Below are 19,661 nucleotides of genomic sequence, written 5' to 3'. Positions count from 1 at the left end.
CGCTAGGTTAAATTTGACAACTGTTTAACCGTCATTCCTAGCCGTTTTGTAACTGTTTTGACGATCGTTTGATTGTCAAATTTAGACTTGCAGTTTGACCACCAAACCCCTCTCCAGATTGCTTTTCAGTTTGGCAACCTGACTTTGCGAGCTCCTAACTTGGACATCCGGACTCCAATTGAGGTGCAATTTTTTTTGAAATCAGGTAGAATTTCTTGAATTTTCTAGTGGTGGTGTTGTTTTCTAGTTTTTGTGCACAAATTTTGTAAAAATTGCATTTTTTGGCGACTGTACCTGCATAATCCTGCGTTTTGCAACTTCAGAAGCTCCGTACGGGCACAGCTGATCACTTTTTCAGGTTCTATTTTTTTGAAAATGTGTATTTTTTCGTCTACTTTCCAAATCGGAAATCAAATTCTAGGGTTGTGTGGACAAATTTCTTACTTTCAGAATTAGGCCTTCTTTGGCATTGTAAAGCTTTGATTCTTTTCAGAATTGTTGTAAAACTAAGCTACAATGCTTAAGTGACAGATTTAAGCCTCATAAGGCAGTTGTAAAAGAAAAATCAGAAAGTCCACTTTGTTCATTTTGACAAGTGGCCCATTGTAAACGCACTACTTATAAAGTGCCAACAGCATCTTTTTGGGGGGGGGTCTTTTGATTGAGTGAAAGGGGGGGTGTATACTGTGTTTTTGTGTCTCTCTCTTGTGCTCTTTTCATTTCTGCATCATGGGTTTTAAATGTCCTCCTTTAACTTCACGCAACTATTCTACATGGAAAGATATTGCATGGAGTAGATTAATGAAAAAAGGATATAGTCTTTATGTTGATGGTACAATTACCAAACCTACTGATGCTAAAGAACTCATTGATTGGCAAAGACAAGACCAACAAGCTTTAGGTGTAATCAACAAGTTGTGTACATGGGGATCTTCTCTTTCACATTAAAAATTGTTCAGAATCTAAAGAAGATTGGGATAAACTTGAACAGGTGTATGGTAAGGTGGATGAAGAAAAGGGATTTCAAATTGAAGATGATCTACTTCTCTTGGATCCTAAGAATTATGACACAATTCAAGATTACATCATTAAAGTCAATGAGTATAGGGCACTTCTTAAAGATTGTCGAAATCCCATTAAGGATGGCAGGTTGATTCATCATATTCTGAAGAAACTACCTTCTGAGTACGCCAACTTTGTTTCAAGCTTTAATACTCACAGGTTCACCATAGGATCTGCTTACCAGAAGCCTTCCTTTGATGGATTTGCAGACATGTTGATTGTTGAACAATCTCACTTGGTGGATTTTGGCCTTCTCAAGTCATCTAAAACCAAAGCCTTGGTGGCTAGTGATGATCACAAATCAAGTCAAGGGGGAAAAGCAACAACAAGAAAAAGCAATGGAAGCAGAAAACACAATCTGAGACACAACATGACTCCTCTCAACAAGGCGGTTCTTCTTCAAACAAGAAGGGAAGTAATGAAAAGGACAAACTCTTTTGTGCATATTGCAAAAAGCCAAATCATGACAAGCATCATTGCAATACAAAAAGAATCGATGAGTTAGAAAATCTACTCAAGAAGAACAAGATTCAAGTGCCAGGTACTTCCCAGGATTCTACTCCTACCTCTTCAAAAGGTAAAGGTCAAGCACTTATGGCAAACACAAATTCTTCTTCAAAATGGATACTTGACTCAGGTGCCTCTTACAACATGGGTTCTTCAAGGGAAGACTTTTCTTCATTGAAGCAGTCAAAGGTACCACACATCTTCGTGGGAGATGATGCTAAAATGGAAGTTGAAGGTAAAGGACATGTTGAAATGGAAGATGGGGAATTCAAAGATGTTCTCTACGTTCCAAATCTAAGCTCCAATCTCCTATCAGTTTACCAAATCACTCACCTAGGAGATGGTCATAAGGTTGAGTTCCTTCCAGATTCAGTGATGGTGCGAAGTCTCAAAGATGATTCATTGGTAGCAATTGGGAAAGTCAATAATGACAAGAGGTTATACTCCTTCGCCCACTTTGTGCCTAAGAGTCCTTCCCAAGACTTGTTAACTCACTCTACTTTAAACATCAACTTATGGCATGAGCGGTTTGGTCACCTTGACTTCCGCTCTCTTCAGCAACTTTGCTCAAAACACATGGTCAAAGGTCTACCTAATATCAACTTTTCTAAGGGAGAGTGTTCATCTTGTTCAGTGGATATGAATCTCAAGGAGAAGTATGATAAAAGGAAGTCTTCTCGAGCTGCAGTTGTTCTTCAGTTAGTTCACATGGTATTAGCAAGACCCTTTGGGGTGACTTCAGTCAGCCAAGGCCGCTACATACTCATATTTGTTGATGACTTTTTGAGATTCACTTGGGTCTTCTTCCTTCATCATAAGAATGAAGTAGTTCATAAGCTTCAAGACTTCAAGGCTCATGTTGAACACAAGTCAAGGAAAGCCATCAAGGTACTTAGGGTGGACAATGAGAACACATATGTTGACAGAAGACTTAAGAACTTTTGCGAAATTGAGGGGATTGATCTTTAGAACTCACCAGCATTCAGTCTGCACAAGACAGATGTTGCAGCTATGAGGATTAGGACTCTCAAGACCATGGCAAGTTGCATGATTAAGGCCAAGTCTCTTGATCCTACACTTGAAGTTGAAGCCATTAGCAGTGCTACTCACATACTTAACAGATCTCCTCATCCAGCCTTAGATGGCAAGACTCCTTTTGAGGCATGGTGTGGCAGAAAACCGGTTGTGAGTCACCTTAGAGTCTCCAGTTGTCCAGCATGGGCAAACCTTTCTTCCAGAAGTTGCAAGGCACCGACACCTAGGTCTTGTACCTTTATCGGTTATGAAGACAATGTCAATGCTTACAAACTGATGGATCCAGAGACTCATGAGATTTTTGTGGAGAAGGATGTTCATTTTGAGGAAAGTTATCCCAGCTTATCCTCTACTCCTTTCCGCACATCATACACAGTGGAAACTGATAGTGACACCAACAATAGTGCTTCAACAGATTCAAACACGTGGGGTTCTAACGACAGTTGCAGTGAGAGGTCACATCAGTCCAGTCCACGTGCTTACATTGTCACAGTGAAAGGTCCATCACAGCATGGTACATCTCGTCTTCTAGCTCCAGCTTCAGTTGACTTGGGAGACAAACTTGAGGACTTACATCTTCTCATTGATGATGATACTTCTACAATTGTTGCGAGGGCTCACTCTGACCCTCAAGTCCATTTTCTACATGATCAATCTTATCAGGTTGGTGTGATTGTGGATCCTTATGAACAGCAATTAGTGGAGGTCTCTTTGTCAGTTGAGGAGACAGATGGTTCAGTGGAATAGGTTCAACAAACATCCTTGCCAGATCTGCATTCGTTCTTTTCAACACAGTTGGAAGGGGTGAACTTCAGCATCAATACAGGGATACTTGAGCAGGTTTCAAGGCCAGCACACATCTTCAGGTGTACCTTGGGCATTGTTTCTTCCTAAGGGGAGGAACACCATTCTACATTCATGGACCAACTTCTTCATCGGAGCGGCTTTCACTTCTTGGCATTCTTCTTTTGGAGGGGGAGCCTATTCTGTCTCTCTTCCTTCTCTCATTCTCTCTTGTATATACTGGATGTATGTCGTAATGGGGGGGTCGTGATTACTCCATCCATCGATGCATCCATACTTATCTCTCTTTTTGGGGGAGGGTTTTTCCCATGAGGTTTTCCCTCTTTGCCCGCTTTATGGGAGATTTGCATCTTCATTATGTTCATGGGTACCTAATATGGCCTAGAAGCCGGGACCCATTATGCATCTTCATCCTAGTTTGTAAGCTTAAGGGCATTTCCCTAAGTTGCACTTAAAGGGGGGTGTTGGTGTAAATACGTACTTTACTATTTACACTTACTTAAGTTTACTTAGGTTTATGCATTATTTTATTATTTTGCATTATTTTATTATTTTTATTTGTGAGACACTTAGGAGTTTGCACACCTTTTGAGTTGTCATGTAGACAACACAGGAATATGTAACTCTATTTAAGCACATGGTGTCTACAACACTGTTTTGCGTGTCCCACCCTTGTAGGCTTATCCTCTCATCATCGCACTTACTTCCGTGCTTAATGGAGGATAATCCATATCTGGTGGACATGTGCTTGGTTGTATGACACATCATGGTGCTAACTTCTATGCATTCTAGAAGCTCTCCTGAGGCCTTTATATACAAGCACTCCTAGTGTACTCTCATGATGAACCAATTATTGAATACATTGTTATTCTGATCATACTCTCTCTCTCTTTGGTCTACTGTGTGCTTGTGTTTGAGTTTTTAGTTCCTGAGTGAATTTTGCCCTTAGGCAAATTCTTACAGCCTTAACCAAACTTACCGATAGCATCCACTACGCTTGAACAATTAAGATGAAGCTCTGACAAAATCTCTACATTAGTACAATCTCTAACTACACAATTTCCATACAAACATCATAATAGTTTGTCATGTCCCCTCTTTAGCTCTATCTAGCAGTGACATAAGAGTTAGCCTATTATGGGGTCTCGTAGGCTAGCAGTGGTGATCAGGGACTCGGTCAAGGTTTTCAGTGTTCAGATTGGGTATTTTAGGTAGTAGTAGATCAATTGAGAACAATTCCTTGATTTTAGGAGACAATTCCTTGATTATAGGAGGAGATTTCTACCTTCTAGGAGGTTGTGACATTTTCCAGAGTTGAGATTCTATGATATCACCCCTGATCTCAATCACTGGAGATTTGGGTGTGTTTCCTATTTTTAAGGAGTATCCCTAGATTTGAGGGTGAGACTACCAGTTGGCCCAAGTTGTCCAGCATTAGTCACAAGCAAGTGACAAACTCAATTTCATGTTTTGGAAGTGCTTGGGTTGTTCCTTGGCTACTTGGGAAATATTTTAATATATTTAAATATTCTCCTAAGTTAGCATTTTAATAATTTAAATAAGGCTAAGTGTTTAGCCATTTTGGAGTAATAAAGAGTTTTCTGGCTCCATTTGGATCGATGTGCCTATGTGTGATAGCTCGTTGGAAAGAGCTTAGTCTCTACTATTTGATTATCACTTGCCAGGACTTATTTGATGCTTGGAGCTATTTGTCATAAATAAAGTAATGATTTCTCTCTATTTCGACGCCTTATTTGGCAAATAATGTTACATTATAAAGTTCAAATAAAATCCACTTTAGGGTTCTTTTACGATTCAATTTGCCTTGGAGAGGGGATATAAGGAGATGGTAACCTAAAAGTGAGTATCTTTTATCATTTTATCATCTTATGTTGGACGCCATTGCTCTGGAAGAGCATTCCTCACCTGGGATGCAAACCCTAGTGCTAAGAGCAGATTTGTTGGGACGTAGCCCTCAACAAGTTCAAATTCGAAGGTTTCTATGCATACAGTTTGATCAAGGCAATGGATCAGTTTCTAATATTGTTGTTACACTTTGCAGGTAGTGGATCGGTTTTTAGTATTGCAGTTACACTTTGCAGGCAGTGGATTTTTAGGGAAGGCGGCTACTTTGGTTCAACCTGGTGTTTATTACAGCAGCACACCTGGATCCCATTTTCAGCAGGCATCCATCTTGTTTGAAGCACATCTGTATTGGTACTATTCTAGAATAAATCAGACTCTGCTAGTATGGTTTTAGAATCATTTCTGGATTAGTATCTATTGTTGCATATTATTTCTATCACTTCTATTTATCAGTTGTTATTTATTCATTGTAATACCTATATTATGAAAAATACAAAAAGAAACAACATTCTTCTGCAACTTTTGTCTAGCTCTATAAGATCAAAGAAAAATCTACAGGAAAATATAATTTATATAATTAAATATTATAGCAGCAGCAGAGCAAATATCCATTTGGGATATTTCATAGTTAACCATGATTCGCATCTGTCCTTTACAATCAACACCCAAACTTATATATGATCACTTGACCCAAAACATAAGTCTTGTCGGGTTTTTAGAATGAAATGTGAAGAATCTTGACCAAAACAATAATGTGATGATATCTGATCAAGATTAAATGACTCTAATTGGCTCAACCAAAATGTGTCATTTTCCAAAAATAATTCTTCAAACAATTCACCATACTAGTAAAACATTAGTGAACTACCTTGTTCTTCACATAACTATCAACCTAATATTGAGAAGTGAGTATCTCCATAATGCAATCACCTTAGACCTTGTGATGATTAGATTAGAGATGATAATATGTCTACCCCATGCCCTCTAATTGCATGCTCTAAATCCTCTACATCTCCTCATACTGAACTGGTCTTTCTAACTGCCTGGACACTGTTTTCGGTAAACTGAAAATTCTCTAAGTGTAAATCTTCTTGTAGATCATTTGTGTTGCAAAATGGCCATGAAGAAGAATAGCAATTGCCATCAGTAACAAAATAGCATGCTTTGCTTAAAACACTTTCCAACACAACTCTCCCTAATAGTTCTCCGTTTATTGCAGAGCAATAGGGTGTCATCATAGTGGTTCTCCCTTAACTACTATTGCAATAGGGTGCCCTAACGATTCTTTCTTGATTGTAGAATTGGTGGAAAAGTTACTTGCAGTAGGGTGTTGTAGCAGCTCTCCCATAATCACAAAGCAGTGAGGTGCCCTCATAGCCATTTTCCCTTAATTGCTACCTCAAAAGGGTGCACGAGCGATTCTCTTGGTTGGAAAGGTACTTGCAATAGGGTTGCCCTATGTTAGAGACTGGTGCTGCGATAGAGATCTTTATCTCTAGAAATATGGGCATTGTTATCGTTATGGTCACCTTCAGCTGAAGTGGACATTTATGATAAAATTATAATATTAAATATAAAGACGTGTCACTCGACATGCATTAAGGCATAGAACTACTGAGAGTTGGATTTGTAAATAAAGAGTCATATTTTTGGGAAATTCAAGAGACCTTGGGTTGTAATGTGAAGAGTCTCTCTTGTGTTATATATATCGCTTCGAGCAAAAGGCATTTTACATTTTGAATATTATATTAGCAATAAAGTGATCTTATGTTGTGTGGCTGGGTTTTTCCCTTCATTCTTGAAGGGTTTTCCCAGGGCATCTTCTTGTCTTTCTTGTTTTTCCTTTATAGTTTTCCTTATTGCTGTTTATCATTGATTTCTGGGTTAAATTTATAACTAGCAGTTCTCCCTTAATCATAGAGCAGTACGGTGCCCTCGTAATCATTCTCCCTTAATTGCTTTTGCAGTAGGATGCCCTAGTGATTCTCCCTTGATTGCAGCCCGTTTTCCTCTTTTCTTTATTTATATCATTTATGTTTTAATAATAATCAAAATTACATCTAGAGGACACAAATAGGTTAATAATTTTTCTAAATTACCGATTAAGACAAGGTTGAGGATAGGAAAAGACAAGATTGTGACGTGTCTAAATCCTATTTTATGAGACAATTAACTTAACAGTTATTTAATGACCTAGAAAATGAGAATTAAATGCCAAAATATAAGACCTTATGACAACTAGCACCTTCTAGAAATGAATATGACCTACAAGTGAACTACTAGTGAACTTGTAGATAAAATTCCTTAGTACACACTAACAATCGTGTGAGAGATACAACTATTAGGGATATCTTGTTATAATTTTGATTATTCGTTCATATGGTAGTTGCAGGTTGTAAATATTACTATTAGTGGGCGAAACAACTTCTACTAACTTTTTCTCATCATGGAAGTAGTCATAGCTAGCGAAAATTCAATGAATTCTTCATTCATTTTTCATGCAATTGTTGTAAAGAGTCAATGCCTTTTTCTGCTTAGTTTCATTGACGCTAATTCCCACACTTGCATATTGTTGGAGTTTCGATTCATTAGTATTTCATTATCGGTATTAAAAAAAAAGTATTTACTCAATGACATTTATTATGCATCTGTTGCTTGCAAGTGTATATTTAATTTTATTTGTTGTGTTGTGCTAAGTATTGAATTGCATCAGCAAATTTGGTAGCTTTGTGTTGTTAGTTCAGAGTTGTAGATCATGAATTTATCTTCAGTCTTGCATTGAATTTACCATAGTTTCACGCTAAGTCACAAGAAATGCCAAATTTCATCCAAGAAGTTCGAATATCAGCAAATTTTATCCTTTTTGAACTTCATCTGAATTTTATGATATTCAATCTAATATTGTTGTTTATAATAATATTATTTTGTTTTAAAATAATATTGAGTTATTTAATCTAGTTATTTAGCAACGTCAAACTATTTTGATAATTTTGTGGATATATTACTTATATTTAAAAATAAAAAAATTTATATAAGTTAAATTTAATGTTGATTTTTATCCGAATTTTCACCGTCGCCAAATTTTATGATTGACGAACTTGAATTCGAATTCAAACCTTGTGACTTAGGTTTCATGTATCTGTGTCTTAGCCTATTCAATCCGTGTGTACTTGCTATCAGTCTTTGTTTTTAATTGGAGGATGCAAATCTGCAGTTCTAGGATTTCCTTTTTGATAAAAACAATCAATCTTTTTCCTGGTGTTGATAGAGGGTTTTACCCTAAGGAAAATAAAACAGACATTGAAATTCTACACGTTATGAATATGAACTGACCCAGAAAAATTACCAGCAAAACTTAAAGAACAAAAGAACAATGTATCAATAAACAGTGATATAACAGTGGCTTCCTAAGCTGTGAACACCTGTTTCTATACATAAATATTAAGAAACATATAACTGACCTTTCCCAAAGAAGTATATGCCAGGTCATCAGAATCATTAATGACTGGTACATTTGTGCGTACTTGCAAGCGTTGTATCAAAGCTCTGTTTCCAACTAGCATAGTTTGTGTTTTATCAATCAAATCCTGCAAACACCTGCAGCTAATTACTTAAAGAGACAGCGTAACTTCTTCTTAGACAAAATACCAAAACAAGTCATCGGTTGCCTAAAGAATATAGTAAATGCTCCCCTTTGCTATGGAAATGATCATTAAATTCTCCAGATATATACAGAAATAATACAGAGGAAATGGATGGAAGTAACAACAATGCACGTCTTAGATCATAGCACTGAAAAAGGTCTTATTAAGGGCTTTACCAGGCATCAAGACCCACGACATCTTAATTTAAAAGATAATAAAGCTTTCAAATGATAACTTACACTTCTCATCAGCATATTTAACATTAATCATGAAGTGCAGATATCCAAATGGCTCCTATCAAAGCATACCACTCAAAGTTTTACTAAAATAGTCCTTGTAAGGAGAAATGTTACTAGGCAGGATAAGTTTAAGGCCTAACTGACTAAACAAAAATTTGCAGCAAGCCTGTATATACCTACTCGAAAATCTATTCAACAAATATTTCCTCCATCTCCAGTTATACCTGTCTATATTTCAGATTTTTGCAACTTAAATGCAATCGAAGTGCCAACGGATCACAACATTAATTTATAATTTTACTGAAAAAATCTTTTAATTGTACAAGGCTATTATGATGCGCACGCAAAAGCAATGATCCATATCGCATAAAGAAATAATGCTCCTCAAGAAGAAAGATACGTCCTCGTGTTATACAGAAAAATGATTTTCATCTAGCACCAAAGTTAAATATAATTACATATTCACATTCCTCTCACAAATCTATACAATCAAAAAAATAGAGGCAACTTGTTTCAAGTTAATATGCAGAATTTATGGCCTCTAAAAGAAACAAGGTTAAAAATAAGATAGTGAAAATGTAAGAATTGACACTAGCAGTTTCAAAATCATTGGATGATAGTGCAATTACTTCTTGTAAACTTTCTACAAATTTTATAGGTTCAGATCTGAGATAATATCTTTTATTCATTGATGTTCTGATCTTCTTCTTTCTTTCTGCATGTAGAATGTAATTTTCAGAATATTAAATGTTACTCTGAAACTTGTTTATCTCTGCAATAATTCGTATAGGGCAGTATGTTCTAAGGACCAGACTTCAATGTTTTTGTGTCTCCTAAAACTACAATAACACCCACCCCTTATACCAACACCAAAGGGCATGTCCCTTAAAGGGACATGACCGTCTCTAGGTCAGCCCGTACATTACTTGTAGAAATCAGCACCTATGAAGGAGATAACAAGAATGTTAACTAACATAACAATTAGTTATAGTTAGTACATAACATGTTTACTGCCAAGGATCGCCGCCCATCTATTTGTCAAGAGTAGTGTATATAATGCCTAATGTATGGTATACGAGGAGAAGATTATGGTCCAGTCTGCACTTCTCAGACCAGTATGAATATCACTATTAATATTTAACTCTCCCGCTTAACTTGATAATCATACTAAGAGATAACATGTCTAGCATCATCAATTACGATGAATAAGCATAGATTGATACTCTATATCTATCTGAATCTTCTAAGCAAATGGTATCATGGAACACATGATACTAAGTCATATAACCATCTTGTGATATGACTTATCACTTATACAAGTGATATCAGTATTGCATGTAATGCAATACACACAGGATAAAATACGAAGAACGATTATATTCTTCATTTATCCAGGTTGTGACTCATAGGACCTGACAATCCTATATCACAACTTGATCTTGAGTTAAGATCTACCAAAACATAGGATAAAGTCTGAAGAATAAATTCTTCCTTTATCCAAGTTTGTGACTCATAGGAATGGAAATGCTTATGTCACAAGTGATCTTGAACTCACCTAGACCTCACATTAGTTCTATACTGTTCAACACATTATCTGAGAAATCGCCATCTCTCATAATGTCTTTTATACAAGTATTCATTACTTTAGAGATTCTCACCTCTTAAATAATGAATACAAATGGTGGAGCCCATAACAGTCACTAGCCTGATAATAAAATTATTTTATTAATAATTTAAAGAATACAAATGAATTACAATTCAACCATACCAAGTATTTTCCTAAAGTGGTCTATATTCACTCTAGAGAGAGGTTTGGTGAGAATATCTGTTGTCTGATCTGCAAGGCAAATGTATTCTAATTTTACCGTATTCCTATCTACCATATCTCTTACATAATAGTAAAGAATTTTGATATGCTTAGACCTATCATAAAAAACTGGATTCATCGAAAGCTTGATGGAACTCTAATTATCACAATGAATAATCTTAAGATTCATGGCTTGCCCAAATAACCCCACAACTAACTTTCTAAGCCAAACTGCTTCCCGACAGGTCATTGTTAGTACAATGTATTGGGCTTCTGTGGAACTTTGTGCTTCTATGGACTATTTTTTGTATATCCAAGATATCATTGTTGATGCTAAACTGAAACAACATCCTAAAGTACTTTTTCTGTCTTTAACACTTCCACCCCAATCTGAGTCAGTGAATCCATGTAAATCTAAATCAACTTTCTCATATTTGAGCCCAAGATTAAAAGTGCCTTGTAAGTATCTCTTAATGTGTTTGACTGCAACTAGGTGAGTCTCCTTTAGCTCACACATAAATTGACTTAAGGCATTAACAGCATAGCAAATATCAAGTCTTGTATTTATCAAGTACATTAGGGACCTAATCATCTATCTGTAGAGAGTAGAATCTATGGAAGGTGATTCTATTGTTGCTTCTTTAACTTTATGTATATTACTCTCCATTGGAGAAGACATAGACTTGCAATTCCACATTCCAAATCTTTTCAAAATATCTAATGTATACTTCCCTTGATTAAGTATAATGTTGTCAAAATTTTTCCATACTTCCAGTCCTAGAAAGTAATGAAGGAGTCCCAAGTCTTTCATCTCGAATTCTCTAATTAGATCTTTTTTGCATTGATCTATGAGATGATCATCTCCTATTATTAGTAAATCATCAACATACAGTATCAGAATTACCATATCATCTTTATCCCTTTTATAATATAGATTTGGATTGGCTTCATTTTTGGAGAATTCTAAGCCGGTGAGATACTTATCAATTCTTTCATACCAAGCCCTTGGACCCTGTTTAAGCCCATAGAGAGCTTTCTTGATCCTGCAGACAAAAACACTAGGATCGTGAATTTCAAATCCTTCAGGTTGCTCCAAATATACTTCTTATGTAATCTTTCCATTTAGGAATGTTGTTTTTACATCCATTTGATGTACTTTCCATTCCTTCGATGTTGCGATAGCTAGGACTACTCTTACAGAGGTGTATCTGGCAACAGGAGCAAAGGTTTCTTCATAATCAATTCCTTCATTTTGAGAGAATCCCTTGGCTACAAATCTAGCTTTATGTTTTTCAATGCTACAGTCAGCAGCATACTTTATTTTAAATATCCACTTGGAAGAACCAACAAATTTTCCTTCAGGTCTTGGAACAATTTCCCAAACTTCATTCTTCATAATAGATTGGCATTCTTCTATCATAACTTCTTTCCAAGTTGTGTGTTTAATAGCATCTGAAATATTGGGTGGTTCTGATTTAGACAAATCATTCATGTTTGTTGTATGACTAGAAAATCCTTTGGATCTTTTGCTTTCTCTGACTGTTTCAGAAGGTGCAGCAAAGTCTTGGGTTGCCTCTACTATTTTAATGGCCCAAAGTGATCTTTTCTTTGAATTTTTAGTTCCTTCAAGATTAAGGTTTTGAACTTTTTCTTCAATTTCTTTAATGTTCTCCCTCTGAGACTCAGTTTCAGTATTTCTTTCAAAACTAGGTAAAGGAGAGGGTTCTTCAAAATTTAGGGCTTTTTTGAATGCTAGATCTTCTTCAAATATTACATCCCTACTAAGTTCAATATTTTTTTGTCCAGATATGAAAATCCTATATGCTTTAGATGTTTCACTATACCCTACAAAAATACCTTTCCTCCCAGAGAGTTCTAACTTAGTTCTCTTTTCTTTTGGAACATGGATATATACATGGCACCCAAAAACCCTAAGATGACTTATATTGGATTTAAACTTAGTAAAGACTTCTTCAGGAGTTTTATCTCTAAAGTAGGAGTGAGGGCTTCTATTTTGAATATAGACAGCAGTACAAGAGGCTTCTGCCCAAAGATAATATTCTAAAGTTTGAACAAATATCATAGCTCTAGCAGCATCTATAATTGTTCTATTTTTCCTTTCTGCTACCCCGTTTTGTTGTAGGTTATAAGGAACGATATACTCCCTCTTAATTCCCATTTCTTTACAAAACCTTTTAAACAAATCTGAGGTGTATTCCCCTCCATTATCAGTTCTAAAAGTTTTAATTTTATGTCTTAATAAGTTTTCAGTTAAGGTATTAAATTCTTTAAATCTCTTTAGGATTTCTTCTGATTCTTTGCATTTTAAAAAGTAAATCCAAGTTTTTCTAGAGAAGTCATCTATATAAAGTATATAGTACCAAAATGGACTTTTGGTATTCTTACCCAAATTGTATCCTTTGCATATGCTTGAGTGATCTTTATTCAGTTTAGAGAAACCAATAACCATCTTCTCCATAGTTGATAAAGTTTTAAAATTTAGATATCCTAATCTTCTATTCCATATTTCATTTATATCCACAGCTTTATGAATTAAGGCTTGAATAGATCGACTGAGTTCAGAGTTTAATTTATACAAATACCCTTTTCTTTGACCAATCAATTTCACTTTCTTAATTGAGGAGTTCTTAGCTCAGGTTATGACGTTACCGTCCATGAATGCAACATTATGTCCATCATCTTCAAGTGTTGTAACCAAGGTTAGATTCCTTTTTATTCTCAGTACAAAGAGTACTCCCTTGAGAATAAGAGAACTACTCGACTTTAGTTTCAAGGTGCAATTTCTAATTCCTTTGACAGAACATGTTGATTTATCACCAATGGTGACTTCGCCATTGACCTTTTCTGATATAAAGTCTAGTGCTTCTTTGTATCTTGTAAAATGTCAAGATGATCCACTATCAATCACCTATACTTTACTTGAGACTTCATTTGATAATGTTGAATACAATACACGATTCTCAAGATCATAGTTATCTTCTTCCTTAGTAATGTTTATACAGTTCGCTTGCTGTTTAGAATTCTCAAAGCAATTAGATATGTAGTGTCCAAACTTTTTGCATCTGACGCATTTTATTTTGGATAGATCTTTCTTAATTCTTTTGATTACCCCTTTTCTTCTTGAAATGCTTCTTCTTGCCTTTATAGGAATTTGTATTGAGAACATGAAGTTCTTCATCTTCTGTTTTTTGAATTCTTCCTAAAGGCAATCTCCTTTAAGTCTAATGAAATCAAGATGTTTGTCTCTAGCACTTACTCCTTGTGCGAATGTTTCCCATGAATCTGGTAATCCATCTATATAGCCATTAGTGTTAGTTCTTTGTCACTGATGATGGTTCCTATACTTGCAAGTTCATCTCTTAGACTAGCAAACCTTGGGAAGTAAGAATTCATCGATTCTCCTTTCTTTACTTGTATGTGATTTAGTTGCCTTTTCAATGAGAGAACTCTAGTTGCATTGTTGACCTCATATGCATTTAGTAAGGCATTCATCACATCAAATGTGGTCTGATGTTTCATTAGCATATGTACAATATCATTTTTCACTCCATCTAATATGATCTAAATGGCTTTTCTATTTCCTTTACTCTAGATAGTTTTATGAGGTTCAACATTAGGTTGTTTGGATGCTGAATCAACAAATTGTTTTACATCATTTTCTTCAAGAATCATCATGATTCTGAATTTCCAAGTATCGAAGTGTTTTTTTCCATCAAAGCTGTCCTCGGGTCTGATTGTGTATGCCATTGAAGATAGGAGAATGATGCTAAATATATATCAAGTCTGATTAATTAATTTGCAGAGCCTAGGGTCAACTACCAGAACTCTGATACCATGTAAAGTTTCTGCAAATTTTATAGGGTCAAATCTGAGATAATATCTTTTATTCGTTGATGTTCTAATCTTCTTCTTTCTTTCTACATGTAGAATGTAATTTTCAGAATATTAAATGTTACTCTGAAACTTGTTTATCTCTGCAGTAATTCGTATAGGGCAGTATGTTCTAAGGACCAGACTTCAATGTTTTTGTGTGTCCTTAAACTACAATAACACCCACCCCTTATACCAACACCAAAGGGCATGTCCCTTAAAGGGATATGACCATCTCTAGGTCGGCCCATACATTACTTGTAGAAATTGGCACCTATGAAGGAGATAACAAGAATGTTAACTAACATAACAATTAGTTATAGTTAGTACATAACATGTTTACTGCCAAGGATCGCAGCCCATCTATTTGTCGAGAGTAGTATATATAATGCCTAATGTATGGTATAAGAGGAGAAGATTAAGGTGTGGTCTGCACTTCTCAGACCGGTATGAATATCACTGTTAATATTTAACACTTCTTCTCAAAGAAGCTTATAAATCAACCATCATCCCTGTCTCTTCAACTAGAAGGCTTGGTGCATGTCAGAAGAGTCATCAAGCATTCTACAAGAACACTTTGGTAATTCAAATATTTAAATTCTTTGTGCTTCTTTTTTGAAAAATATACTATGCCAGAGAGCAACTTCTCATAAGAAATGTTGAGATAGTAATACCTTAATAGAATATTGTAAGTTTTTTGTGCTTCTATTTTGAGAAATTCACTCTCTTGAAAGCAACTGCTTATAGAAACCACGTCTTTCATCCCTTGAGAGTTTTCCAACACGTATTCTTGTGCTATTTTGCATTTCACACTTCAGTTTATCCATTTCTACATGTAAACTTTTTCTAAATTCTCCAATAATCACTGTCATTTGGATTCCCAAATTGAATACAATATTTATCATTTTGAAAGATTAGTCACATTTTCAAAGATCTGATGAACCTTCTTTGGATGTAGATGCTTAATCCTTTTTAATACAAGTTTCACAATCTATAATGACCATCCCTCAATTGAAGCCAATTTTTTCCCCAACACCCATAAGTTTCTTATCTTCTATCATGCAAGCATTTTGTTTGTTTCTATGTGTTTCATTGTGTTTTCTTTTCATAATGTCAAACATGCATACAGAAATGTATTCCAAACTGGTGGAAAATATTATTAAAGGAAATAATTTAGCATTTTGTCCAAAATATACATGTACAGAGGAATTTAGTAGGCAATGACAATCTAACCTCAATCTCCACCATTATATTATTAAACAGCTAGTGAAACAGCTCGTCCCCATGTGCCCCAGGGTCCATGTTACATTGTAAACAACTGATATGTTTTCTGTTGAAAAGTTCTCATTACACAGCTATATGACAATGCCAAAGCAAATGACCCACAGTGATATTATACTGCTGCTGAGAAAATATATGTTGTAGCCAGAAATAAGAGTTTTTGTAGATGAGACACTGATAAACCTACCTGTAAAGAGCTTCAGTGCTTTCCAAACAGCAAATATTAACTGTTGTAGCTTCACAAGTGAACTCTATAGATGGAAAACTCCGAAATCTGTATGTAGAGTTGTTAGCCGCAGTTTTAAATTTGCAAAAGTTAAAACATTTACAAAGTCCTTGTCCTAGAATGTTTGAGTCAAAAAACTCCAGATAGCCTCCAATGTCTGAAAAGAGTGCTTATATTTCAAAATTGTGATTTCTCTTAAATTTCAGGTCTATTTGATGAATAGCACTAAGGTCAATGGCAAAACCCATCTTGAATGCAGTGATATTCAAGTCTTCCATAAAATCGATAAAACTTAAAGGTTTGAAGAAGTGCAACCCGTTTATGTTGACCACACAAAGAGAAATTGTTATAAGCTCCCAAAATGCATAAGTGTTCATCATCTGCTACTAGTCAATTTGTATCTCTTCTTCTATGAATGATAAAGGAGAGAAGTACTGTTTGTGCAAAACATATGAATAATGATAGCAAAGTTGTCAACTCTTCTTCTAATATAGATGACAAAGTAAGTTTGTAACTATTAATAACATTTATCCAAATGTTGATCATGATATGTAAATCGGCCACATTTTATGTTTTTCAAAGTGAATTAAACCATGAAAAAGGCTGCTAATAACCTTGCTATGCCAATGATAACTGAAACGGTGACTTGATCTAGTTTCAATGTATCGAGATATCATGTCCCCTTTTTAGCTCTATGTAGCAGTGACATGAGAGTTAGCCTATCATGGAGTCTCGTAGGCTAGCAATGGTGATTAGGGACTCAATTAGGGTTTTCAGCATCCGGATTTGGTATTACAAGCAGTAGTAGATCAGTTGAGAGCAGTTCCTTGATTTCAGGAGGCATTTCCTTGATTGTAGGAGGAGATTCTCACCTTTTAGGAGGTGGTGACGTTTCCAGAGTTGAGGTTCTATGAGATCACCCCCTGGTCTCAATTTCAAGAGATTTGTGTGTGTTCCCTATATTTTAGGAGTATCCCTAGATTTGAGGGTGTGATTGCCAGTTGGCACAAGTTGTCCGACATCAATCACAGGCAAGTGACAAACTCAATTTCATGTTTTAGAGGTGTTTGGGTTGTTCCTAGGCTACTTGGGAAATATTTTAATGTATTTAAATATTCTCCTAAGTTAGCATTTTAATAATTTAAATAAAGCTAAGTGTTTAGCCATTTTGGAGTAATAAGGAGTTTTTTTGGCTCCATTTGGATCGATTTGCCTATGTGTGATAGCTCTTTGGAAAGAGCTCAGTCTCTAGTATTTGATTATCATTTGTCGGGACTTATTTGATGCTTGGAGCTATTTTTCATTAATAAAGTAACGATTTCCTTCTATTTGGACGCCTTTATTAGGAAAATAATGTTATATTATAAAGTTCAAATGCAATCCACTTTAGGGTTCTTTTAGGGTTCAAATTGCCTTGGAGAGGGGATATAAGGAGAAGGCAACCTAAAGAGGACTATCTTTTATCATTTTATCATCCTATTTTGGACACCATTGCTCTGGAAGAGCATTCCTCACCTAGGAGCAGATTTGTTGGGGCGTAGCCCTCAACAAAATCACATTCGAAGGTTCCTATGCATACAATTTGATCAAGGCAATGGATCGGTTTTTGGTATTGCAATTACCCTTTGCAAGCAGTGTATTTTTAGAGAAGGCAGCCACTTTGGTTCAGCCTGGCATTTATTACAGCAGCTCACCTAGATCCCATTTTCAACTAGCATCCATCTTGTTTGGAGCACATCTGTATTGGTACTATTCTGGAATAAATCAAACTCATTTGGTATGGTTTTAGAATCATTTCCGAATTAGTATGTATTGCTACATATTATTTCTATCACTTCTATTTATCAGTTGTTATTTATTCATTGTAATACCTATATTCTGAAAAATACAAAAAGAAACAACATTCTTCTGCAGCTTCTGTCTAGCTCTATAAGATCAAAGAAAAATCTACAAGAAAATATAATTAAATATTATAGAAACAGCAGAGGAAATATCCATTTGGGATATTTCAGTGGTATCAGAGCCTGATCTTGCCAACCTGTGGATTTGATTACAAATCTCTGCATCCAAAAGCTAAGATAAATAGATTTTATATCCGTAGGAGAGCTCAACTTGAGCAAGGCTCTGGAATTGCACAGGGAGTTCCTGCCAGCCTGTTGGGTTAATTGCAGGTCAATACCATGGCTAGAATGAGAAATGGGTGCTCTAAGGTTTCATCTCCGTCAACAAGTAAGTAAGAGGCCTAAGGCTTTCAATTATGAAATAATAAGCAGCTACCATCAGTATCGTTCTCTTCTTAAGCAGATACAAGACATGCTTGCATTCACACAATTTATGGGTATACCAGATGCCAATGATGATTTGGTATCCAAAAGTTCATATCAGCAACAAGGAAGGAAAGAAGAATCAAAGGATACAAAAGAAAGTATTGGAAGAGAAGATAAGTTAACAAAGGAAACACGGACCAACAATAACCAGCAAGAGGAATTACCAAATGAAGATCTTGATGGGGTATCAAAAAAGGATATTGAAGAAAGCCCTGCTCTTCAATGGCAGTCCACATCCTTTGCTTATGGATTCACATGTCCATAAGCTTATTTTGGAGAGCCAACTGAAGGTTGGTGAAGAAAATGTCATTGCAGCCCTGTCACATTTTGACAGGTTGAAAGATTCCTGATGGATCTCTTCCGCTAATCTACTATAATTTTATTATTTTATATTTTTTTCTCTATTTATTAAATTTTTCTTGCAGAGCTAGACAGAAGTTGCAGAAGGGTTTGATTGTTTTATATTTTTGATGATTCTTCAATAAGTAATAACAGAAGTACAATAACATGAACCAGTTCTGAGAATGTATTCCAAATACATTTAAAGCAAAGTCGCTTCAAGTAGATTTTTTTGAATATACACTTAATATATAACCAGATGAAGATTTACAATAATATCTAGATGATTACAACCAAGAATAAAGCCAACCTGAAGGCGTGAAGGTGAAATATGAGCCCAGAAGGAAGCTACGGCCAAAATCCAGCTCTCAAATGTTGTACGTGGAAAAGTAGATGGCTGCCAGGCACGGTCGTACAGCTGCAAAGTGCCCACATGTGAGTAAAATACCCAAACCCCAACTAAAACTCTAACTCAGTATTGCGTTCCCCAAAAGAAACAATGCACAATCTCCAAGATGTTTCTGACTACAAGAATCTAGACCACTGTTTTGGGGGCTATGTCCCAAACAGGCAAAGCAAGTGGTTTTGGCATCCCAAATGCTGAAAGCTCAATCAAAGCCCAAAACACAAATC

The 19,661-nt window shown here is 35.7% G+C and overlaps 1 protein-coding gene across 1 annotated transcript in view; it reads right to left on the bottom strand.

The window, feature by feature from the left end:
- The window catches only part of LOC149559251 (spindle/kinetochore-associated protein), a 188,996-nt gene that overhangs the window by 118,457 nt on the left and 50,878 nt on the right, over window positions 1-19,661 (bottom strand). The window contains exon 4 of the mRNA XM_089833178.1: window positions 8,736-8,861. Within this exon, the coding sequence (XP_089689304.1) occupies window positions 8,736-8,861 (126 nt within the window). The remainder of the gene's footprint in view (window positions 1-8,735; window positions 8,862-19,661) is intronic.

The sequence above is a fragment of the Cupressus sempervirens genome, chromosome 5 (genome assembly GCF_028749045.1).
Source record: "Cupressus sempervirens isolate cs-2001-9-10 chromosome 5, ASM2874904v1, whole genome shotgun sequence".
NCBI classification, from domain to species: Eukaryota; Viridiplantae; Streptophyta; class Pinopsida; order Cupressales; family Cupressaceae; genus Cupressus; species Cupressus sempervirens.
The sequence above is the reverse complement of the archived record's forward strand: the minus strand, read 5'-3'. Positions and strand labels throughout refer to the sequence as shown.